General features: G+C 33.2%; 3 protein-coding genes across 3 annotated transcripts; 2 read left to right on the forward strand and 1 right to left on the reverse strand.

Moving 5' to 3' along the window:
* Positions 1–6,483: 6,483 nt before the first annotated feature.
* On the reverse strand, positions 6,484–12,688 carry LOC138340428 (uncharacterized). Its single transcript, XM_069292156.1, has 2 exons — positions 12,624–12,688; positions 6,484–6,988 (listed from the first exon to the last, which is right to left on the reverse strand). Exons 1-2 carry the CDS (start codon positions 12,686–12,688, stop codon positions 6,484–6,486), a joined length of 570 nt encoding a protein of 189 aa, XP_069148257.1.
* Positions 12,689–12,698: 10 nt separating this feature from the next.
* LOC138340429 (uncharacterized) lies at positions 12,699–13,491 on the forward strand. The gene is made up of 3 exons (XM_069292157.1): positions 12,699–13,011; positions 13,134–13,222; positions 13,417–13,491. Exons 1-3 carry the CDS (start codon positions 12,699–12,701, stop codon positions 13,489–13,491), a joined length of 477 nt encoding a protein of 158 aa, XP_069148258.1.
* Positions 13,492–13,499: 8 nt separating this feature from the next.
* On the forward strand, positions 13,500–13,883 carry LOC138340430 (uncharacterized). The gene has a single exon (XM_069292158.1). It carries the CDS (start codon positions 13,500–13,502, stop codon positions 13,881–13,883), a length of 384 nt encoding a protein of 127 aa, XP_069148259.1.
* The last annotated feature ends 12,173 nt before the right edge of the window (positions 13,884–26,056 follow it).

The raw sequence follows: 26,056 nt of genomic DNA on the forward strand, positions 1-26,056 counted from the left end.
TGTCACGACCCGGATTCTAGAATCCGGATCACAAACCGGCGTCGTTGACCTCTCAGAGGTCGTATACAAGCCTCATCTTGCATTCATCACATTCATCTAATTAAATTTGCAGAAAATATAAAACTTTTTATATGTATGATGTACATAGACTTCATATAACTATTAACTAGATACATCAAATACTAAGCTCAACATAGGAGAACAACCATCTAACATAAAGAATCAATTTGAAACTGAAGATGAACATATCATAAATAGTTTGCCAAACATGGACTTATTACATAGCTTCGAAATGAAGGTGCAAAAGAAATGCTAGGGAAAACATACACTAGATATTTCTACAACTAAGGCTAGACTAAATCTGTAGCATCCTCGAAATCATAAAGACCTACCAAATGGTTTGGAGAAACGCTGAAGTCCAAACCACTGCAAGTGTCGTAAACCTTTCCTCTAACCTGCACTTATAAAAATAGTAAATAGTAGGGGGTTAGTACAACACTTGTACTAAGTATGGGTGTATTCACACATACACATAAAGCTATGCATGATCAATGAAAGCTTTTTCTAAACGACATGTTGGAAAGTCTAGTCACTAGACTTTCTTAATTAATTGGTTGTGAATTATTGTATGAATATGATTTATTTTAATACATTCAAAGAACACAACTCATTTTCTATATGATTACAATATAATAGTATCATCAACATAATTTTAGAACAACTCAGGCGAAGAACTGAAATTTTGATCCTCTTAGGCCGAGAGCTCCTCTTTATATACTTAAATTATTTTTCAGTCTTTTTCTTATTGTTGTTGTGTAGTTCAATAATTCTTTTGTTCCTATATTTTACTTACAAGTGCAATGATTCATTATAGTACCATACCCATAATCAATAGATGTAAGTAATCCAAGGACTAAAGAATGATTTCCCTACCTTATAGTGAGTCATTCTTTGCACTATATATTCATTACCTTTCATAAGCAATTCTCTATTGATCATGCCATTTATTTCACTACTTTCATGTTTTACATATCATAGATTCCATATACACGAGACTTTGGAATCGTTGATGTAGCATAAGACTTCTCAAGTGAGGGCCAAACATATGGGACCTCAACCCGAGGGCCTTCTTTAGCAAACATAGAGTATGCTTCATTAATTCATTCGTACTTCACATTATGCATTTCATTCATTTGTAGGCTGCTGTAAACACCTGCTATACCTAGGATGAAGTTTAATACTCTCATCGGGATAATGAAGTGCAATGACCAAAATGACGTAATGTCATTGCTTGAATCTGATTTCACATCCTGATTGTCTTGTACAAACACCTTCGGTATCGTTCATTTAATTATCTTTCATACACTGAGGCTGGCCTCATTCTTTATTTGGGAAATTTAACCTTAACCGACATAGATCACGTGAGCATCATGAAATCTAGTGTTTGCCCCACACCAAAAATACGTGGAATCACCGGTCAAAGTGACCCAAACATGCTAGTGTATATTGGGAGTCGAACCCTGCTAGACCCCTATATTAGCAGTATCAGTTCAAATACTAAGATATATAAGGATATACACACCCAGCATGCCGGACAGTCTCATCTCATGAGAGTTACGTGAAACTACTCCCTTCCCGAAAGAAGGCATCACCGCTCATAGCTAGTCTATCGATGCTCAGTAAAAAGTTCTATTTCATTCAACTCATACGTCATGGAATTTGGCTTCTAGGATGAGGACATCATAGCTCAATAGAATATTTCACATCTCATCATGAGTATTAAGTATACATCAGTTTCAATACTTTCATTAGAGTGTACATAGAAACTGGTCTCTTCATTAGCTTTACACTCTCATAGATGAGTACGTTTTGGTAAAATTTACTTACATTATTGATGACTTGTCATCCTTTTATTTACATTAATGAAATGTAAAATATCCTTACATAACATCTTTGGTGTTAATGAGACTTGTCTCACACATTCTAACACCTTCATTCGTGAGTATTTTTAACATGGTAGCTTAGGTGTAAGTGAGGCTTGTCTCACTTCTTTAAACACCTCATTCTTGTTATTTTCTTAACTTAGACATATTTAGTTATGTTATTACTCACGTTACTTTCTTAATTTCGTTTGATAGCTTCATATCATCGTTTATGGAAGATGAGAAATTCACTCAATTAATTACATATGTTCATAGTTCATTGGGTTAGGGCATGTTGGGATTTGTCCCAATAATTGACATGCCTTTGCATATGAATTCATTGAATTACGTTAGACGTTCTTATATTGTCATTTCAATTCAATGGCTATATATGATTGGCACAAAATTAGTATTGACCTAGAAAATTTGAAAACTGACTTCATAGTCAATTTATTGGCACAAGCCAAATTTAAACTCAATCATGTTTAGTTTGGTACACCTTAGCCATTACCTAATCTTTTAATTATTTAAATATAACATTATAGCCAGTTTCATTCATCACTCTTAGACGATGTATTATTAGCCATTTTATTGGCATAAGGCAGCTAATTCATTCAAGCATAATTTCGTGGAATCATTAGCAATTTCTATTAAATATTTTTAAAATAATGTCGTAGACAAATTTATTGGAATAAGACAAACTTTCACTACACTGTAACTTTTAATCTTTAATTAGCTTACAATAACAATTCAATGCTTTGTTTGGCCAAGCTAAGAAGTTATTTTGGCATTATAGATTCATGAACTAGATTTGATTCTTTATGAAAGTTATTACTTATTCAATGCTATTACGTACACAAGTTCGTGTGGATAGCGTATAATGGGACTTGTCCCATTGATTGGCAAAACCTATGTGCTTAGTTCATTGATGTAGAGATTGGTATCACTTTGTTAGTATAACTTCACACATTTTGGGAGATAATATTTTCAATATAGTTTTGTTAGCTAATTTGTTGTCATAAACCAAACTTTCACATATGGTGGTCCTTTAAAATTTATTTGTCATAAGCCAACCTTTTTCATTCAATTAACTTATAATTTTCATTAAATTAACAGCCTATAACAATAGACTCAACTTCATAAACAACTCATAACAACTTCATCTTTCTCGAACACAAAACTAAGCATTATGTCATTCCTTAATCTGTGAAACTAATCACTAAATCATCCAAATCCGATCTATAGACCTCATTAATCATTAATAAATCAAAAACTTTTAAACTTAGTTAGAACCAAATACCAACAGCATATTCAAGATTACATCTATTTACTGAAAGAGTCGAAAACTAGGATAACTAGGGAGATGGATGTTAAACAATATCATTGGGAAACAACCCTAGTTTCAAAATTCATGAGTTTGAAACGTTTAAAAATCCTCTTGGATAAAGAATTACATGAGAGAAAACTCATACCTTAAGTAGAACTTAATCTACGAAGACCACCTTGAACGAACCTTAAAGAAACCTCGAACAAACCTTAAAAATCATCTAAGAAATTTTTTGTTTTTTTTCTTGCGTTTTGTTCAATGTTTTTCTCACTCTTGTTTTCTGGTTTTAATCGTGTATTTGTTTGAGTTTGAATGTGGTCTTTAGGTTTAGGAACTTACCTTTACTTATTTAACTTAGGGTTTCATGAGTTAATTAAATAAATTAATTAACTAATTACTAAAAAAACCTCCTTAGTTGACTAAACATAGGAGAACGTAACGCTTAGTCAAATTTGGAAATTGGTGTTGACTATGGTTATGGTCAACAGTTTGACTTTTTATATTGACTAAATCATTAATTTAATTAATTTATGTACCTAGGGTAAGTACTAATGTATCCTAAAGTCATTGGAACCAAAATTAACCCTTTTGGACCATCCTAGGTTAAGTACTAGGATGTTTCTTGAGTTGTATTAGATTAGTGTAAGAATTTCGGTTTGAACAATTTAATTTAATTAATTATGTAAACTAGGTTAATTACTAAAGTACCCTTAAGTCGTTAAAACCATAACTAATCCTTTGAACCATCGTAGGTTAGGTACTAGGTTGTCTTTTTCTTGTTTTATGGAAATTATTTTGTGATTTCGGTTTTTCCCCTTTAAATTTATTAATTAAGTTGCTAAATTAAATAATTAAGTATCATATGGTAATTACTAAATTACCCTTAAGTCGTTAGGATCTTAACTAACTCTTTGGACCATCCTAGGTTAGGTACTCGGTTGTCCCTTTCTTGACTTAACCAAAATCTGAAAATTTCCTCTTTTTTTTTTGGTTTTAGGCCTTTCAAATTTATTAATCAGGTACCCTAGGGTAACTACTATAGTACTCATAAGTTTTTAGGACCATAACTAACCTTTTGGACCGTACTAGATTAGGTACTAGGTTGTCTCTTTAACTAGTACTAGGTTAGATCAACCCGGTTTTGGTCCTAGGTTGTCGGGTGCACTAGTGGATCCAATTTAGTTAGTACTAGGTTAGTTAGCTATTAGGGTCAATAGGTTAGAGTCTAAAAATTTTTAGGAAGTTAGGCCCCACATAGAGGGGTCCCTTATGCACATTTTTGTCCCCTTTATTACCCTAACAAAATTCTTTTAGGGTGGTCCCCTCCTTTGGTGCTTCTTCACATGTCTTCCAGATGTGTTTGCACATGGTTTTGTTGTACTTTCCTAACTAACTATTAATTTGTTTTTCCTTTGGGAATGTTTACTTATTGTCCCAAGGACCCTCACTTTGTCCTTGGGCACTTCTTAATTTACAAGATCATTTTAAATGGTCAATGGTACTACGCTTGACACTTGTATGCCTAGTACTTTGTATGAAACTATTCATAATGGATTTTCTTTTAGCTTAGGGTCTTCATTGTAGGTACACTTATTGAACAGCAATCTTGGATTGAGGTATGACAACCCAAAAAGTATATTTCTTATTTGTATATAAAAAATTGGCTAATATCCCTTAGCCAGTTTTTCTATATTATGCCCAATATTTCTTAATATTGGGAAATATTGGGTATTGGGGTGCCTATGTACCCCTAATAGGCTATCCTAAAGGCATACTGGTTTTTCATTAGACATATGATTTTCCATAATGTTATAACAATCCTGCTCCATGATCCTCAGTTGGAGTCCATCCACCCTAGGCACACACAATCTACCTTGATGCTTGAGCTTACCATCTCCCCCTTGTTCAAAAGCTAATACTCTTTGGTTATTAACATTTTCTTTAAATTCAAGCAACAGGGAGTCTTGGTCTTGCTTTTCTTTCACCTTTGACACTAGTGATGATTCAGCCCATTTTATCTCCACTATCCATCCTTCTGTGGAATCCATGTGTATGACTCCCAGGTGCAAGTTTGTGCACATCTTTGGCTAACTCCCTCTTTTCTTCCGAAACATGGGTATTACTCCCCATGGATAACCTGCTTAGAGTATTAGCAACCACATTAACCTTAACTTGGTGGTAAAGAATACTCATGTCATAATCTTTGAATAATTCTAACGACCTCCCCTATCTGAGATTGAGCTCTTTCTGGGTGAACACATATTGTTGTAATCTCTTGTGATCAATGAATATATCGATATGAACACCATACAAGTAATGACACCATATCTTCAAGGCAAAAACTACCGCAACCAACTCTATGTTATGGGTTGAGTAATTCCTCTAATGAACCTTCAACAGTCTTCAGGTATAAGCTATAACTTTACCATTCTACATTAAAACACAACATAACCCACTCTAGATGCATCACAATACACCAAAAAATCTTGAGTACCCTATGGTAAGGTCAAAACCGGGCAGTAATCAACCTCATTTTGTTTTCCGAAAAGCTTTTCTCACAAGCTTAGGACAATTTAAATTTAATGATCTTCTGAGTCAACTTGGTCAAGGGAGATGAGATAGATTAAAACCCCTAGCCATTCAAAACCAAGAAACTCTTTATGTCAGTTAAAGATGTGGGTCGAGGCCAACTATTAATTGCTTCTATCTTTTTGGTATCAACTCTAATCCCATCACAGGAAACTATATGGCCCAAGAATGCCACAGACTTAAGCCAAAACTCACACTTCGAAAACTTGTCATAAGAGCATATTGAGAAAAACCTAGTTAAAAATTCTTTTAAAAATTTAGTTAGTTTAAAAATACTTTTCTAAATATATTGATCATACACAAAATAAAGATATTTTATATGCTGAGTCGTAGAACAACATATATGTCGTGTTGTTTTTTCTCTCTCTCTAATGATCTTATGGGATTATGATTAAGCTACATATATTCCCAAAAAAATATCCCAGCATAAGGAATGAGTTGTCATTGTTACTGACAACACGACTTCTACAATCTATTGATGCATAACAGGAATGAAGCCAGTCCATATCGAGAATGACATCAAAATATATCATGTCTAACTCTACGTGGTCAACCGTGGTGTGTCCTTTGACTGATAGAAATAGGAAAATCATGACATACTTTCTGTTGGAATTGACTCTCCAACAGGTATAAACATAGAAAGGTTCACAAAAGTTTCTCCGGAAGAATCTCAAACTTATTTGCAACATAAGGAGTAACAAAAGACAAAATTGATCCTACATCTAGCAAAGCATACACATCAAAAGTAAAGACTTTGATCATACTAATGAAAACATCTAGTGAGTTCTCTTGATCATGGCGGCTAGTGATTGCATCTAGATGGTTTACCCCTCCATCAATACCTGAAGTGGCTCCTCTAGGTGCAGCTTTCTTTGGTTGAGCAACTAATGAAGATTGAGCTCGGTTTGCCAGATTTCCACTACCTTGCATGTTCTTAGGGCCCACTCTTATGAAGTGACCTTCTTGACCATAGTTGAAGTAATATGTATGTCCATCACGACATTTAACTGGGTGGGTTCTACAACAATTAGCACATGCAGGAGCCGAGCTACGTCTATGTGTCACACTTTCTTGAGACTGCACTGGTCTAGCTCTGAAATTCTTCAAATTTTGTAGATGATGTTCATCTTTATTTCTCAGTGCAAGAGAACTAGTACATGATGGTACAAGACCCTTTTTATTCTAGAACTGTGGCAAATTCGAACTACCCTTCTGCTGCCCAGACTCATCCCAAGTCTTAGATTTGTTGATTCTATACTCTTCTCTCTCCCTCAACTTCTCCTATTCGACCTACTACATGTAAACCATCAACCTGGATATGTCCATGTCGCTTATCTACATCACAACTCTTCCCTCTTTTCTTGATGCACAACTCAAGCCAACAATAAACAAGTTCATTCTGCTCCTCATGTCCTTATCAATTTTAGGAGCATAGCGTGACAGATGGGTAAACTTCAACACATACTCATGTACACTCAATAAGTCCAATTTCAGTGTAAGGAATTCTCATACGGTAGCCTATTTCGATTCTCGAGAAAAAAGAACCCCATGAAAGTCACTTCAAAATAGGCCCAACCAGATGTGGTGCATTCTCTTCTCTTCCTTCCTTCTACTAATCGAACCAAGTCCTTGCCACATTATTCAGTTAGTATGCATCTAGTTCAACTCTTTCCGCATCAACGATACATATCACATCAAATTCTTCTTCAGATCCTTAACTAAATTCTCCGGATCCTCTGTAGTACTCTAACCAATGAAACTTGGAGGATTCATTCTCAAAAATCACGAATCCTTGAGGTGTCAGCCTCTTCTTGTCGAGCTCTTCGTTATTGCCCAACATGGTTAGTCACCACTTGGCTTAACATCCGAATAGCCTCGCAAAATTCAAAATTTGTGACTTTCCCTTAAGGTTTCACGTTTCGTGCATTAGGTAACCTAGCTCATCGACATTCCTTCTGGTTGGATGACCTCTAAGTACTCTTCGTGGAGGCATGATAATCTGAAACATGCACAAGGACGAAGTAGAGAGAAAGGACGAAGTAGAGAGAAACTTTTTAAAAAGTGAGGAATTCCTTAATGTTGAAGACTCCTGATTATAGATGTGGCGCGCTTCACATCGATAACTATGACTCTAAACACATGGCTTTATAGACTCCCTAGGACCTTTGAACTCTATGCTTTAGTACCAAGTTTGTCATGCCTTGAGCCTAAAACCAGGACGTGGCCGACACCCAGTGAACATTTCCGGCCTTGAGAGGACCCTTGGCCTGGCTTACTTAACTCATTGGAAGACTTAAATCAGTATAAAGCGAGAAGCATTCTCATAAAGATAACTTCGAATAAATGTCTTTGCCAAAATGACACTTAAGTCTCGGAATAAAATATAATACAAACAATGAGAGACTCAAGACTAAATTGTCTGACTATTTATTTGTCTATGAAGACTCTATAACACTAAGATGAATGTTCGGACATAGACAACCACATTTTACAAAAGAAAAGACTGAAAGATAGTAAATATGTGTCCTCAAGAATGCAAGGAGGCTCATCACTGACTATGAGTGTTTGGCTGGATCAACGAGACACTGGTTGATGTTGATACTGGTTACCTATGTCTGCATAATGATATGATACAGGCCACAAGCCAAATGACATCATTACATTGAATGTATAAGTATGCAAGTTGGAATGCTAACAAAACTTCAGCTTGAAATGGATTAAGAAGAAATACTTACCTTCTCTCTCTCTCTCAATATATATATATATATATATATATATACACACACACACACACACATCTATATATATATACACACATCTATATATATATATATATATATATATATATATATATATAGATGTGTGTGTGTATATATATGTGTGTGTGTATATATATGTGTGTGTATATATATGTGTGTGTGTGTGTGTGTGTGTGTGTGTATGTATAAATATATATATGTGTGTGTATATATATATATGTATATATATATATGTGTGTGTGTATATGTATATATATACATATATATGTGTGTATATATATATATACATATATATGTGTATATATATATATACATATACATATATATGTGTGTATATATATATATACATATATATGTGTATATATATATATACATATATATGTGTGTATATATATATATACATATATATCTGTCTAAAAGATGAACGCGGAGATTTTTGAGCATGAAATGCAGAAAAATACCACGTACGGAGCTTGTGACGGTCCATCGTGCCCGTGACAATCCGTAAGTTGCATCGTTATGAAGCTACTGAAGGAAGATGAGGAAGTCTGACCAAGTGTGGGGTTAAGGAGTGTCTGACGGACCGATGTAGCCATGACGATTTGTCTTGCTGGTTCATCGTGCAGATTAGAGATGCAGTCCTAGCACCCAAATTCCAAGAGTTCAAGTGTTATGGAACAGAGACCCTCGACGGACCGTTGTGCCAGTGAGGATCCGTCATACATGCCGTTGAAGGGTATTGAAGAGAGCAAAAGAAGAACTTGCATAATATGGGATGACGGAGTCCATGACGGAGTCCATGACGGCCCGTCGTTACCACGACGACCCGTTGCGAGATCCGTTGACCCAACTGCATTTTAACAGATTTCACGCAAATAGACTCCTTCTTTAATTAGATTTTTATTTTTTATAAATAGTTCAAAAACCTCATTTTTGGTGTTAGACACTTGGTTATTTTAGCTTCTTTTGTGCATTAGACTTTGTGATTATTATTACACTTTTGGAGAATCTTTAGTTTTCAATTAATTTTCGCTAATAAATTGTTGGTGATTTTGTTGATTAATCAAGTGAACTTCTGGATTTTAATCTTTCTCATTGAAGTAAGTACATGAATTCTTATATTAGATTTTTGAATATTGTGATTATGACTATGGGTAACTAAACTCCATAACTAGGGTTGTGGGAACCATAGGCGAATAATGAGGTAAAACCTAACTAAAATAACAATTCTAGAATAGTGTCTTGCATGTATTAATAATTCTTTAGCTTAGAAGTCTTTTTAACAGATGCCCAACGTTAGAACTCGCCTTAATGCTACTTGCCAGACCAAGGAGGTAGATAATAGGAAAATAATTATCAATATAGATTAAGTGTTTACTATCTAATAGGCTAGTATTTATTGGTACGTGGTAATAACTTTGTAAAATATCAAATACGATGCTTAATATAAGGTAAGGGTTAGTATAGTAACACACGTAGCCGGACAAAGGTGCGGAGTGAAATTTTCTAGATGCCAGACCAAGGTTTTAGAAATACATAACTTATCACTTTGCATGCAAGATACTAGGAAAGAATTGTTATACTTAGAATTATAAAGTTAGGAACCTCCAGGGAACACGTAAACCCTAGTTATTTTTATTAACTAATTAAACTCTAACATTTGAATCTGTTAGTTGTCTACTTTGATTTAGCTAATTATTTTCATTCATTTAGAATTAAACCCCCCCCCCCACCTTTTATTGTCTTTTCTTTCCAAGGAAATAGTTGACTAAATAGTAGTAATAATAGATTGAAGTTAAGTCTGAACTATTTTCCTCATAGGAAAGATCCCAACCTCATTAGTTGGGTTCTTTACTTGATACGAACGTTTTACTTCTTATTTGAGAAGTAAGTTTGAGTGTATCAATATCGGACGTTGTTGGTGCTTTATGTTGTCCGTGGAAGGCAGTGGAAGAGAAAGAAATTAGTTGCGATTGCTTGAAAAATATATTCATATATGTATCTTGTAAAACAATGTAAACACTTAGTTCGTTAAAAAAATGCAATAACAAACTCAACTTTACTTATACATGAACTAATATAGTTTCTATGTGAGATTCTCTAACTGACAACCACCCCTATGAGCCAAAGTGGTGATACAATGTCTTGCCCACGCTTCCAAAACTGTCTTTTCGTTGACGTCTCATAGAAATCGATCCACTAGCTTAACTTAAGCGATCATCTAAAAAATATGACCCGTTAATACCCCTGATTGCAACATGGTTTTCATGGAGACTTGAGTTAATATAAACTCTCATCCCCAAATCGGTGCAGAATACTACTCCCAAAATATACTTTAGCTCATGCTTTAAAAAATCAACTTCCTTCTTTGGGTTGAGATAATTGCTCTACACTTAGCTTTAAAAAGTTCTCTTAGAATTAATGTTACATTTTCTTGTTCAAAACTCTTCTGGAAAATCTTAGTTTCCTCTTAACTTAAATGTGAAAACATTTATAAACTTATACGAAATTCTTAATTACCTTATAACTTTTAAGAGATGGACTCAACCTTTTACTCTTTTCTTAACTTGAAAACTGAGTCTTAAGCAACACTTAGTGAAATACTTAGTTTCCTTATATTTAATTGAAGGAAAGACTTCAACTTGTTAATGTTTACTTTAAATTGAAACTTGAGCCTTAAAACGAAGTTAAAACATTTAATAATGACTTTCAAAAAGTTTAAGAACTTTGCTTTAGACTAGCTTCATAACTTTATACTTGACTCTTCACTTCCTTGACTTTGGTCTTAACTTTCCTTGAATTGTATTATGGATTAAAGGTTATTATTTGTGTTCTTTGATGATTTCTAGGTGTTTTGAAATAATTCGAAGTAATTAGAATAAATGGAAGGTGTTAATATACCTTAGAAAGACTTAAAAATGCTAAACTATATAAACTCAGTAAAAACACTAAATTGGTTGCGTTCGGGGTGCGGCACGCAGACCATTTGGTCTAAGGCCTCATCGTGGCACACTGCAGGTGCGCTGCCCTAGGACACTTAGCGCAGATGGGCAGTGTCGCGCTTAGTGCTTCAAATGTGGCTGACGAACTTCTCATCTTAGTTTTTCAATGCTAAACCCCCTAAACCTCCATTGTTTTCTCCCAAACCTTAGTATCATCATTCCTTTGATAGAAAATAAGTCTAGATCGAAAAATAATTTAGAAATTATGAATCAACATCAATGGGAATTTAAGCAACTCAACCAATATGGATTTGACAAGATTCTTCAAGGATTCACTTTTTAATCATGTAAATAATTCTAAAACCACTTAATTAAAACAAGTTTTGGTGTGTGGATTAATTAAATCAACACGAAAGATCTCACATACATAGGGATCACCCCCGACGAATTCCACTCGAAATTCCTTGGCGTTCTTGGCAAATCCTTGATCTTTCTCCCTTTTCCTTCTTCTCATATGTTTTCTCCAAGCCCTAAGAGTAAAGTTAATTTTCGAATCTGAACTAAAAATTTTTTTACCCCAAATAACTTCCTAAAACTAAATTTGAAATAAATTGGTGAAAAGACTAGATGCCCTTCTTTAAATTAGGATTAGGGTCTTCCTCAATCCAACAACCCAACTTACGACAGGCTTATTCCCCTCATACAATATCAAAAATGCAAAAACTCAGCGACGTTGGAAAAATCACTACAAGAACTTTCCAATCATATCAAAAACTACCTCTAACTCATTCCCAGCTAGAAGTTATGGTCATTTGAAAATTACAAAAACTAACTTTCTTAACCTAGAAAATTTTCCAGATTATTCCCCTTTCATTCTAAAAGTGATTGTTTTTAGTTTCTTAGCTTATTCTTATCTACTGTTAGTTGCGATATGTTACAACGAATCATTGAATACATATTTTCCAGATGAAAATATAAACTCAATTGAGGAAATCAGGCCTGGCAATTGTACTTTGATGGAGCAAGTAACACAAAAGGCACATGGATTGGGGCAATTCTAATATCGCACACAGGGCAACATTACCTTGCAACAGCCCAACTTTGTTTCTTCTGCACAAATAACAAAACTGAGTCTGAAGCTTGCATCATTGGTCTAAATATGGCAATAGATTTTGTTATAGGACAATTGATTCTGTTAGGAGATTCTAATTTGCTTATTCTACAAGCTCAAGGCGAATGGATAACTCGAGACCTCAAGATTCTTACATACATACAATATGTGAAATATCTTAGCAAAAGGTTCGGTTCCATCAAGTTTAGATACATCCCCGGGTTTGATAATAAATTGGCAGATGCCTTGGCTACTTTGGCCTTAATGCTTCCATATCCCAGAAACACTTACATCACCCCCTTGATGATTCAAGATGGGGACCAACATGGCTATTGTAATACAGTGGAAAAAGAAATAGATGGTGAGCCATGGTACCTAGACATCAAGAAATTTTTTATGACATGAAGATGACTCGAACACGCCAATGGAAGACAAAAAAGAACTATTACACATCTGACTAATGGTTTTCTTTTAAGATGGAAGTTTTGTATAAACGAACTACGAATCTGAACTTGTCAAGATTTATGGATGCTGAAAAAGCCGAGAAGATCATGAATGTAGTACATGCTAGGGTATGTGGACAATACATGAACGGATATGTCTTTGCAAAAAAGATACTCTAAGCAAAATATTATTAGATAAAAATGGAACGAGATTCCATTAGCTTTGTGAAAAAATATCACCAATGTTAAATTCATGGGAATTCATTCATTCACCTCCTTTATAGTTCCATCCCATGACATCTCCTTGACCCTTTGTTGCACAGGGAATGGATGTCATCGGACGAATTGAGCCAAAAGCTTCTAATGGAGATCGATTCATTTTGGTAGCAATTGATTAATTTACCAAATGGTTGAGGCAATTACTTTCAAAACATTCAGTAAGAAGGCGGTCGTGGATTTTGTCCATTCAGACATCATTTGTCAATTTGGTATCCCAAGAGATATCATCATAGAAAATACTGCAAACCTTAATAGCAATCTTATGAAGAGGTATGTGAGCAATTCAAATTGTGCACACAATTCTACTCCATACCAACCAAATGCCAACAAAATTGTGGAGGCAACCAACAAAAATATCAAAAAGATTCTTAGAAGGATGGTTCAAGGCACCAGACAATGGCATGAGAAGCTACCTTTTTCACTTTTAGGATATCGCACAACAGTGCGCACCTCGATTGGTGAAATTCCCTATTTGCTGGTGTATGGGACTAAAGCTGTGATTCCAGTGTAATTCAAAATTCCATATTTTTAAATTATTGTCGATGTTAAAATTAATGATAATAATGGGTTAAAACCCGACTAAAGCAGCTCGTATTAATAGATGAGAAACAATTGACGACTGTCAGTTTTGGTCAACTTTTTTAGCAAAGGACATGCAACAAAAAGGTACACCCAAAACACTTTAAAGTAGGTCAACTAGTCTTATACCGCATTCTCCCAGACCAAGAATAAGCCAAGGGAAAGTTTTCCTCAAATTGTCAAGGTCCATATCTTATCAAGGAAATGTTATCCAAAGGAGCATCGCACCTTACTGATGTGGAGGGAAAGTTCACAAGCATAATTGTCCAGAGTGCATGTCATGGTTCACTCAAAGTCAACATATGCCTCCAGATAAGTTCTCTTTCTCATTTTCTTTAAAAAGGGACGTCTTTCCTTCAGTGTATAGTCTTCTTGATCCAATCTTTCACACTTTTAAGTATGATATTTTTCTAGTCTTTTTGGCATAATCCCTTCACAAATAAGGTAAAAAATGTTTTCCAAAGGTAAAGCTGAGTATCTGAGTTAACATCTTAGCGAGAAAGGACTAAAAACACCTCAGATCTTCACTAAAAACTCATGAAGGAACACAATATAGTCTCTTAGGTCATAAGAAAGAATTTGAAAAGGAGAATTCATTCATTAAGAGATCAGTCGCACTATGATATTTTGTAGTACCAAAGATCAAGGTCCATAAATTGACAAAAAAGAAATTTCAAAGATTTTTCTACAAAGGATTTGGAGTATAATTGGAGAAATTTGTCATGAGTATGCTCAAGTCATCAGAGCATCAAGGCCACAAACCAATTACCACTTTAAACTAACAATTTTCTCTTTGTTTTGCTCAACACATGAAGAAAAGAAATGCGGAATCACAAATAAAAATGAAACATCACTAAAGGAAGTACTCCAAAGCCTTTCAAATTTCTGTTGTTTCATTTCATACTATTCGCATTCTTGCCTCTCAATTTGAAAGCTTCGGGCAATACACATTACTTTAAATTTCGTGTGATATTCACAAATCCTTTATTTATGTGCAATACACACATGTACTTTATTCATGTGCAATAGACACCAATATGAATTCCATGCGAGAAGCACACATCATTTATTCATGTGCAAAATGCACATGTCCTTTATTCATATGTAATACGCATCAATCTGAATTTCATGCAATATGCAACATCTTTTATTCATATACAAAATGTACCAGTATTTCTTTCATGAGCAAGATGTACCAATACAAATTCCATGAAATGCGCATCGAGATTGCATTCATATGCAATACACACTAGTCTTATTTCATGTGCAATGTGCCTCAATCCTTATTCACATGCAATACACATTAATTTTATATTCATGGGAAATATGCACCACATGCATATTGGGCAATAAGCCCCAACATTCATGGGTTATTCACATCATATTCACATTTTGATTCTACACCCAATCTTTGGTCAATCCACAAAGAAAATACATCTTCTTTGAAACTCTCAAGGGCAATAGGCTCATTCCTCCTTTACTTTCTACGGATACATGTCCTAGTTCAAGATTTTCATTTTTCTTCTTCCCTAAAAGAAACAAACTTTCGTATTTTTCATTTTGTGATATTGAGTTTTGAGTTTAAACCGCCAACTCAAATTAAAACATGCACCTGATAATGATCAACAAACCACCAAGATAACATGAAGATAAATCTCATAGATAAACGCATAGAGCAGGTCGAAGATCAAGAAAAGATCGTAACAAGAAACATTTCAGCAGGGATCTTTTAACTCCTATAATGTAGAGAGACCTAGTTCTCTAGATCTTTTCTTTGTAAATATAGACAGTACATGATGACAATCAATATGAAGCATTCTATTTACCACAGTTTTTGAATATTTTGGTTATCAATGTTTCTTGAACTACACTGACCTGATTTCCTTTTAATATAGGATATATAGGTAGCCTTTGAAGTGAGGTTCGATCGTATTATTTAAAATGGCTTCATGGGAGTTTGAAACAATCAAATATTAGACACTTGGTTCACTTTCTTTGCATAATATATAGTAATGTATTTTCTTATATTTTTATTTGTATTTTTGGGTTATTTGTGTTTCAACCCTCAAACTGAACTAGGATAAACTAGAACTTCACATGAGTTTATTGAGTTAATAACTTGCTAATAATGATAAATAGTATCCAAGGGTACGCTTGAGTGGTTTGGAAGTCAAACATCAAGGAACGACCATGACATTTGAAAACTATTCTTTTGTGTGCTAGTGTGTTGTTAATGTTTTGTTGTGTCGTTTGGAGTCTAAAATAAGGGGAGCGGACTCTAGCATCAAGATGTTCATGTTTAGGGTAAAAAACATCTGGTATGACCCTCCAAGGAACACCCTAAGGGTCCTTAAGGAGGGCTCAACTCTTGGTCCCAAAAGCTGCCAAATCACAGCAGCTGCCTACGAGGCCCTTTGACGGACCATCAAGGGAGTGACGTCGCATAACATAGGATAATAGGGTAAGACTTAGTCTCCCAAGAAATGATACCCATTTCCCCTCTCAGTCAAGAATGATATAGATGCAGGATGAAGCGTCGCACCCCCTACGATTCGTAGGTGGTGACCATTGTTCGAGCAGTTTTTGGATATTTAGTTTTTATGTTAGGGGTCTTATTACGAGTTATTAATTTAAATATAGGTTAGGAGGGGTGGTTAGTGAGTTATTTACCTATCTAAACCTAACTATAAGACCTCAACCCCAAGATCCCAATTTATTCTAACTAAACATCCAAATCAAACCCTTCCCTCCCAAATAGATTCTCTCAAGAACACCATTGGAGGTCTAGGTAAAAATCAGGCTAGGAGGAGGGGTTTCAAGTGATTTATTTTTCAATTTTGTGGGTTTATCAATACTAAGGTATGGTGATCCTTCATCTTGAATAACCTTTTATTCAAGGAGTCCAATTTAATGGTTTTCAATGGTGTATCAATGATCAATTTTTCCAGTTTATATTATATGCATGGATTCAGTTTTAAAAAAATTTCTAAGTCATGATATTGATGTAATAATTTTGAATAAATGTTTTTAATATGATTGTAATGAAATCCTTGAAGAACCCGTGTTTTGTCCAAATCTTCTTTATTGGTTTATAAAATGGGTTTTGTGACTATGGTTTCATGTTGATAGAATTGCACGTATATTGAGTAGTATTGTTGATTGCTATTGTTATCTATGGATATACATGCCTAATAATGATGAATTGTTGTAGAATTTAGAACGAGTGATCATAGTATTGATGAAGGATAAGTTGACCTAAATTGTTTTAGTTATTATTGAATTACTCTTGTGTGGTGTGGTCCACTTATGATAGATATGTAAAGAGATGCATTATGAAGTTATGCTTGTGATTCTTGAAGATAGTATGACGATTGGAGTATAATGTGAATGTGAAGTATGTTGTGTGTGGATTACGATGAATGTAGTATGATCATGTTTAGAAGAAAATGTCATGAATGATGGTGGTTATTTGAAAGTCTTTCTCACATACACACATACGAAAGATGAATGAAGCTAATGAAAATGTAATGAATGTGGATCTATTGAAAGGTTCTCTCAATAGAACTCTAATGAATGACTGGGGGTGTTGGGATGGACACTTTCCTTTGAGTAGAGGTGGAGTGTCTAGAAGCAATATCAATATTCCTAAGAGCTTTCCAATCACTGAATGACAGGTTGGGCTGAGTATTCTTTCGTGAGTAGAGGTAGAGCACTAAGTAGAAATCCCTTAACCTATAGTTAATGAATGTAATGAAAGTCTAATATTCCGTGGGGATTAATGCGTAACACTGAGAGGATATGAAATTGGGTGGGAACTCTCTGTACGTAGAGGTGTAGTATCCAAAATCAACCTCTTAAGTTGGGTACTTTCCATAAGTAGAGGTGTAGTATATAGAAAAAATCTCCCTATCCTTTTACTAAGGATTCACATAGGACTAATTAGTGGATTCCACGTAAAGGCTAAACCAATCACCCTACCTTAGGCAAGTGGGGATCCCTCATCCATTAGGGGTTAATACCGGGATTCCATGTTAAGCTTTCATGGTCTATGTTTGTTCTTACCCCCACAAAAGAATATAATGAACTAGGTCTTCCTAAGGGTTTACTACTTAGGGTAGGTGGTGGAAAGGGACACCATCTATGCATTGCATCTAGGCATTTGGAGGGAGTCTTGGTGTGTTCTTGTATTGTAAATGAATGAATGGGTTTCTATGTGATGTTAATGAAGTAAGTTGGTTGTATATCTAATGTTAATGAAGCATGTCGATCTTATGCCTAATGTTCATAAAGGTTATGTGACTTGTTGAATGTGATGTGCCTAGTCTAGGGTGGTTCCAACGGATCACCAAGTGGGAGTAGTTGAATGTGATGATACTTTCACATTGCACTAGTGTAGTTATCCTAGGTGATAGTCCTTACTTGAAGTCCTTAAATGCATGATTGTTTCCTCTAGTATCTCTAGTTATTAATGTTGACTTGTTGAGTTGTGTTGAGATTAAAGTATCCTTATCTTTGGTATTCTTATGTAACACTTAGGTGTGTATGAAGAGGCTATATGGGCGATCTTGTCATGTCTTATCTATGTGGATCTTAGAAGAACTTTGGATAGAGGGTCTAAATAGTTGAGTGGGTTACATAATGAATATGATTATATGTTGAGAATTACAGGAGTATTGCATTGTATGTTGATGAATGACTTGTATGATGTCTTTTAAACTTGGTTCATGAAGTTTTATCAAAATACCATGAAAAGCATATTTCAACTAAAATGTCCTCTTTAAAGCATGTTTTGCATGATTGCCATACTTAGTGCTTAGTTGTACTAATTTTGTATTTTCCTCTATTTTCTAAAGAGTGTAAGTGCTGGCAAGTGAAGTCATCTTTAGAGTTGAAGCTTGGGATTCAGAAGTATTCTCTCAAGATTTGGGCATGTCCTCAAATGTAAAGGTCAAGATTCCTTATTGCTAGTTTTCCTTTATTAAAGAGATTTGTTGGAGACTTGGATCTTTCTTTCAATTTAAGGGTCGTGTTACTATGATAATCAGATTTGTCTAAGATGGCTTCTAATAATACTTAGTTCTTCTTACATTTTATAAATGAGTTTCTCCATTTACTTTATTATGAAAAGTTTTAGTTGCGTACTACTCTTCACACCTACGTGTTGAATGAATGTTAATAGGCTTGTATAAGACCTCTTCGAGGTTGAATATGCTGGTTACGACTAGGGGGTTCTTTCGGGTCGTGACAACTTGTCTTTGTTTGTATTATTATTTTTAATGGCCCAAATGACCCAATTTTATTTGAATTGGGCTGATTTAGACCAAATTTTGTTGGCCCAATCAATTTTGATCAGGTCCAATAGAAATGGTAAAGATTTGATCGCAATCATTAATGATATTCTGATCAAAGGCGATTATGGTATCCTAACAAAATTCAGAACTCCAAAAATTAATATTTTTATTTAGATTTTTTTATTTTTTCTTCCCTTTGATCCCACCTCCTATCGGCCAATCACTGCCGCTGGTAGCCACCACCTTTTGGCCAGAAAAATCTTTAAAAAATTACCATCTTCCTTTTTACCCTACTCTACACAAATTCACAAACCATTCATCCTTATCCATAGCCAAACTCCGTAGATCTAAGAAAAAACATATATGAATGTTCACTTTTTTCCATAGCTTTACGAAGTTTTATTCATCCCCATCCAACATTCTTTCCATATATGTGTGGAGCTCTTTAAGGTCTATCCATTGATATAAATTTTATGTCGAAAATCCGTCAAAAAAAATTTGCAGCGAAATTTTCTAGCAACCATCATTCTCCCAAAAATTTATGTCAATCTTTTTCCACTCTCAACCTCTATCCAAATCTGTCATTATCATTCTATTTTAACCATATAAGTGGTTTTGGTGTCTGATTTTGTGTTGTTTTATTATTTTTCTTTAAGTTTATCAGGTGAAGTTGTTTGAATTTTTTTTTTTTAAATTTTTGTTTATTATTTTTTTTTAATTTTATTGCTTAATTTTTTGTGTTTGATCGTCAAAATCGTTTAGATGTTTAAATTTTGTGTTAGTGGGCTGATTTGCATATGATTTTTGGGTATTGGAGAAATGGGTAAACATTGGGCCTATTTTAGAATTTTCATATATCCCATTAGCTATTATTCAATGGGAAATTTTCAGATGACCTATTAGCTATTATTTAATGGGAAAATTAGCAAACTAGTCAAATAACTCAACTTAATTAGTAAAAACCTCGATACTTTATAAATATGAGTAAAAATATCAAAATATCATTATTTTAAAAAGGATTGTGTATTTTAATTTACTCTCTATTTGATATCACGTTAGTTAAAAGTTTTCCAATTAATCCTCTCTCATATGTTTTTTAAAAAAATGAAATATTTTCTCTCTCTCATATTTTCATCTTCCAAATTTTCTCCATTTCAAAATCCGCCTCTCTTCCTTTTTTTTTTCAGAAATTGAATATTTATAAAGATATTCACACAATCTTTTTTATTAAGATATGTGTCTATATCCGTTTTTTTAATATTTGTTTTATGATTTTATTTTTTTAAAATCGTTCAAAAAAAAATTTTTGTAGTTGATATCATGTTTTTGGGTTTGATAAACTGTAAATCACTTTCCCATGGCGATTACCTAAGAGAATTACTAGAGGTATTCAACTTAATCAATAATGTTTTATTTTTCAAATATCAAAGTTTTCTACTTAGAACATAAATAACAAAAAATTTATATTTTAATTTATTTATTTTTAATTTCAATATCACTTTATATAGAAATAAGTTCTATTTTTTTTTATTTTGTATTCATCATAATGGTATATCAACAAAATTCCATTTATATTTTAATTGAAGTGGGTATTTATTAAGCTCATTTTGTATTTCAATCTCAATTTTCAATGACAACAAGTTTGTACTTCTTTTTACTATGTTTTCATCATGATTGTATACGAACAAGTTTAATATTTTAAATAAATATCATATTTCAAATTATTGTGCTCACTTTGCTATTCAAATAAAAATTGAATATCATATTGTGGTGAGTAATTTACTGTGATTATTTTTATTTAACTTTCACATTATATTCAAAAGAGTTTGTATTTTTTTGTGTTCGTCATAATGATATACCAACAAACTCAATTTTGTATTCCAATTGATGTGAGTATTTATTGTGCTTATTTCATATTTTAGTCTCAATTTCAATGACTACAATTCTATATTTCTTTTTTATTATTATTCCATCATAATTGTGTATTAACAATTTGTATATTTTATGTTCAACTTTTCCATTTATATTAAAATTGGTATTTTAATGTCATAGTTAAACTAAAATTGTATCCCCATTGATCAAAATTGTATTACATAATTGCCAAATATATTTTTCTTGTATTCGTAGTACAAAAAATTTTACGGATTGTATTCCAAAATAATCTAATCATTACATATGAATATGATTAAAGAAACATACAAGATTGTACAAAAAAAATAACATACATAATGAAAATACTACAATATGTTGAGGATTGACACAATATTCTAAAAAAGACATTTAAAAAATATGATTCAATCGAATTCATTTCAATAGAAATTGATTATTATCAATGAAAATTTAAAAATTGATACTAAAAAAGTGATGAACAAGTGTTTATTTTTTCGGAATTTGTAATTACTTTTGAATTTTTGTAATTGATGAGACTTCTATATAAGAAATTTTTCCTTTTTAAAAAATTTACCTCCCCTAAATTACTCCTTTTTATTAGTTAAAAATTATATTCTTTAAATTACAACAAATGATAAAAATTAAAATAACATACATAATAAACTAAAATTTTGTTTTTGTGTTTCTCATGTGATTGTGTTTATTATCATGTACATATATATTTATTACTAATGTGGTGTTCAGTTTAATTTTAACTCATCGTGGAATTAAAAAGTTAACATATGTTTTGCCTAAATAATAATAATAATAACAATCTCGAAGTATTTTTTTTTTGCTTTTGGTCACTTTAAGGAAAGAAAAAAGTTATTTTCTGCAAAAAAAAAAAAGGTAAATCTTGTCAGTTTTGCAAAAAAATAAAATCTGGTCATTTTGCAAGTAAAGAAAATTGGTCATTTTTACAAAAATGTAAATCTAATCATTTCATTAATTCTCCTATTTTTTTCTATTAATTAAATAAATGATATGACTATTAAATGAATAGTACAAAATCGGCCACTTTTGGCTAGCATTTTAGCTATTAAATAGAATTGACTATTTTTACAATTATCTTTTATAAGAGAACAATGTGGTCATTTTGTATAAAATAGAAACTTTAATAAAATTTGTCATTTCTAAAATTTAATCAATATATAAAAAAAGAAATGAAAATTAGTATATTGCTACTTGTTTTAAAAGGAGACCTTATTATTGATCTGTAAAAAAAATATCTTTTTTGGTCATTTGTTGTTATTGTGAAGTAGTAATGCTTAAATATCTATATTTGATTATTCTTTTAAAACAAAATGTTAATTAGAAAGTTGGGGGAAAATCATTTTCTCATCTATAATGTTGCAATGAATTCATTTATTCATTTTTTATCATTATTAAATATAATTTGAGTAATTAATTATCAGTTTTTTTTATTTTTTTAAAAAAATAATATATAAAATTTAAAATACCACCATGTGTTCTGCTACGATCATTTGGTGTATTTTTTTTTCTAAAAATTAAAAAGGGTCTTGCGTGCGGTTATACTCATAGGCCAATCATTATTTTTTTTAATATAGTAACTAAGACAAATCTACTTTTTTTATTCAAGAAATTATCTTAAGTCAAATATAAGTTAATAAAGCGACCACGCTAGAACCATGGAACGCGGGGAGTGTCTCATATCTTCCCTCTGATCAATAGAATTCCTTACACAATCTGTTTTCATAGACTAAAAATAAAAAGTTTATTAAAAAAATTAAATTAGAAATTACCATGTGACTTGAGACACCTAAAAAAACTCAATTTCAAGTTGCCACTCTAAAAAACAAAAATAAATTATTTTCCTTTTACATTATTTATTTTTAAAAAAAATAACTCGTCATATCCTAAACAATTGTAAAAAATAAATTGAAAAGGTGTGACAACCGATAACCTGGACTCTAATACAAATTTGTCACGATCCAACCCACTGGTCTGTGAGGACACCTACTCTAACACGTAAGTAGGAGAACTCTCATATGCCAATAGTTAAAACGTGTGGAAATTTAAAGATTAATAGAGATAACTTAAAGAACAGGCTTTTTATAAATGAGGGCTTGATACGCTCAAACTTACTTCTCAAATAAGAAATAAAACGGTCGTATAAAGTAAAAAAACCCAACTAATGAGGTTTGGATCGTTCCCACGAGGAAAATAAAGCAGACTTAAATTTATTCTATTATTACTATTATTTAGTCAATTATTTTCCTAGAAAATAAAATATAATAAAGGGTGGAGGGGGGGTTATTTCGAAATAATTGTAAATAATTAACTAAATTAAACTAAACAACTAACAGATTCAAATCTTGGAGCTTAATCAATTAATAAAAGTAACTAGGACTTAAGTGTTCCCCACAGTTTCCTAACTTGATAATACTAACTATAAAAATTCTTTTCTAGTATCTTGCATGTAAAGTGATAAGTTATGTATCTCTAAATCCTTTGTCCTGCATCTAGAAAATTTCAGTCCGCACCTTGGTCCTGCTACGTGTGTTGCTATTCTAACCCGTACCTTTACCTCATATTAAGCATTGTATTCGATATTGGTCTAAGTTTTTACTTTGTACCAATCGACACTAGCCTATTAGATGATGTACATTAAATCTATATTGATAATTCTTTTCCTATTATCTACCTCCTTGGTCCGGCAAGTAGAATTAAGGCGAGTTCTAATGTTGGTCATCCGTTAAAAAGACTTCTAAACAAAAAAATTATCAATACATGCAAGACACAATACTAGAATTGCTAGTTTAGTTAGATTTTACGTTATTATTCACTCATGGTTCCCACAACCCTAATTATGGAGTTTAGTTACCCATGGTCATAATCACACTATTCATATATTTAATATAAGAATTCATGCACTTACTTTAATGAGAATGAATAAAATCTCAAAATCACTTGATTAATCAACAAAAGCACCAATAATCAATTCCAGAAAAAGTGTAACAATTGCTGAAATTAATCCTTCAATACTTGAACAAGAGAACTAAAGATTATCCAAAGGTCTAACTATCAAAAAGTCTAACCCCAAAAATGAGGTTTTTCGAACTATTTATAATAAAAACAAAGACATAATAAAAGAAGGATTCTAATTATTGAAAATCTGTCAAAACGCGTCTGAGTCGACGGATCTCGTGACTGACGGTCGTGGTCACGACGGGCCGTCATGGCCTCCATCGTTCCATACTTCGCAAATTCTTCTGTTGCTTTCTTTATTACCATCAACGAACAGGTATGACGGACCATTCCAAGCACAACGGTCCGTCGAGGGTCTCCATTCCATAATACTTTAACTCCTTGGAATTTGGGTACTGGGACTACTCTTTGATCATTACGATGAACTAGCAGGACATACCGCTGTGGCTATGACGGTCCGTCATAAACTTCCATAATTCCACACTAGTTAATACTTCCCGATCTTCCTTTAGCAGCTTCTCTCTTCACTATGATATCACCTACGGACCTTCACAGGCTCGACGGACTGTCATAAGCTCCGTAGGTGGACTCTTCTGCATTTCTCGCTTAAAAACTTCCGTGTTCATCTTTGGACTGATTTCCTGCAAATAAGGAGAAACTTACATAAAAATCAATTCCAAAAGGTTTTTGGATACACACTAAACTTAAGGAAAAAGCATTAAAAATACCGTTAAACCATGGTACATCAACACCCTCAACTTAAATTCGTATTTTGTCCTCAATCGATACTATGACTCACTACAAAATCTTTGTACAAGAGTATCCATATTTTAAGTTTTCAATCATTTGGCTATCAATCCCGATCATCCGCATCATGTTTATGCATGTTATCACTATTAGGCTTGAATTATGACTCACCACGCACTGACACCTATCCTCTTCAATTTCTCACCGAGGTGCTAATATTTGTGGTAATGCAACTAGTTTCCTCACTTCAAAACAACATCCTCATTTTTCACACAATGATTTCAGTTTGAGTATAAGGATTACTTTCAAACACTCACTCTCGGAACAAATTCACAACTCATTCATACATATTGCCATACCCTTATTTTTACTGCTTTAAGTTTGTCATACAACTCTTAGGATCAACATAAGACTTTCTTAGCTTGTAACATATGGTCAGTGTCAGGGAGGGTATATTTAGGTATACTTTAGTGAATTTTTGTCCTCCATTACATATCGTCTAAGCGTACCACTTTTTATCATTTTTTTCGCCCAATTTCTCATATTCTTTCACCTTGCTATTTTCCCTTCTTTCTTCATTTGTGTAAGTGAATCTTTTCTTTTCTTGCTTCTATTAAATATTATTTTTTTTCACTTTTATTTCAACTGGTTCATGAGTCACTTTACTTTTGTTCTTTTTCTCTCTTTGTTCTTTCAATCCCACTTTCCAGAGCATTCCTCATAATAGCCACTCTCAACTCATGGCCTTGTCATGAGTCAAAGTACACAATACCCAAAGTTAGATCAGGGCCACGAAAAGGTTGTTTACTGCATTAGTCACCCTCAACTTATGCTTTTGGCATAAGTTGAGGTACACATGTCTAAGGAGGGACCAGGGCCAACACATTATTCCCAGAAAAGATCAGTTGGGGTGAAAAAGAAAGGTCTTTTTTAAGATCAAATCATTTGGATCAAAGAGGGATTAATTTCATTCAGTTTTTTTATCTAGGCTAAAAATTGGCTATATTGAACAAGGGCCTATGATCCTCTCCTAATTGTCTATCACAACATACTTTTAGAGGGACTAACAAGGCCAGTTCTAGCTCAGTACAAATAGTGGACTATTCAAATCTTCCTCACACTTACTGGACATCTCATTTCTCTACCAGATTATCAAACACCTAGTTCAAGTCTTAGTCTTAGGGTCATG

Source organism: Solanum lycopersicum, chromosome 12, assembly GCF_036512215.1.
Source record: "Solanum lycopersicum chromosome 12, SLM_r2.1".
Classification (NCBI taxonomy): Eukaryota; Viridiplantae; Streptophyta; class Magnoliopsida; order Solanales; family Solanaceae; genus Solanum; species Solanum lycopersicum.

Coding starts and splice junctions, on each gene's coding strand:
- LOC138340428 (XM_069292156.1), bottom strand. CDS start 12,688: ATGATGCAAGCTTCAGACTCAGTTTTGTTATTTGTGCAGAAGAAACAA. Junction 6,989..12,623: donor CAAAGTTGGGCTGTTGCAAG/GTAATGTTGCCC, acceptor ATCATGTACTAG/TTCTCTTGCACTGAGAAATA.
- LOC138340429 (XM_069292157.1), top strand. CDS start 12,699: ATGGCAATAGATTTTGTTATAGGACAATTGATTCTGTTAGGAGATTCT. Junction 13,012..13,133: donor AGTGGAAAAAGAAATAGATG/GTGAGCCATGGT, acceptor TTAAGATGGAAG/TTTTGTATAAACGAACTACG. Junction 13,223..13,416: donor TGAATGTAGTACATGCTAGG/GTATGTGGACAA, acceptor TTTGTTGCACAG/GGAATGGATGTCATCGGACG.
- LOC138340430 (XM_069292158.1), top strand. CDS start 13,500: ATGGTTGAGGCAATTACTTTCAAAACATTCAGTAAGAAGGCGGTCGTG.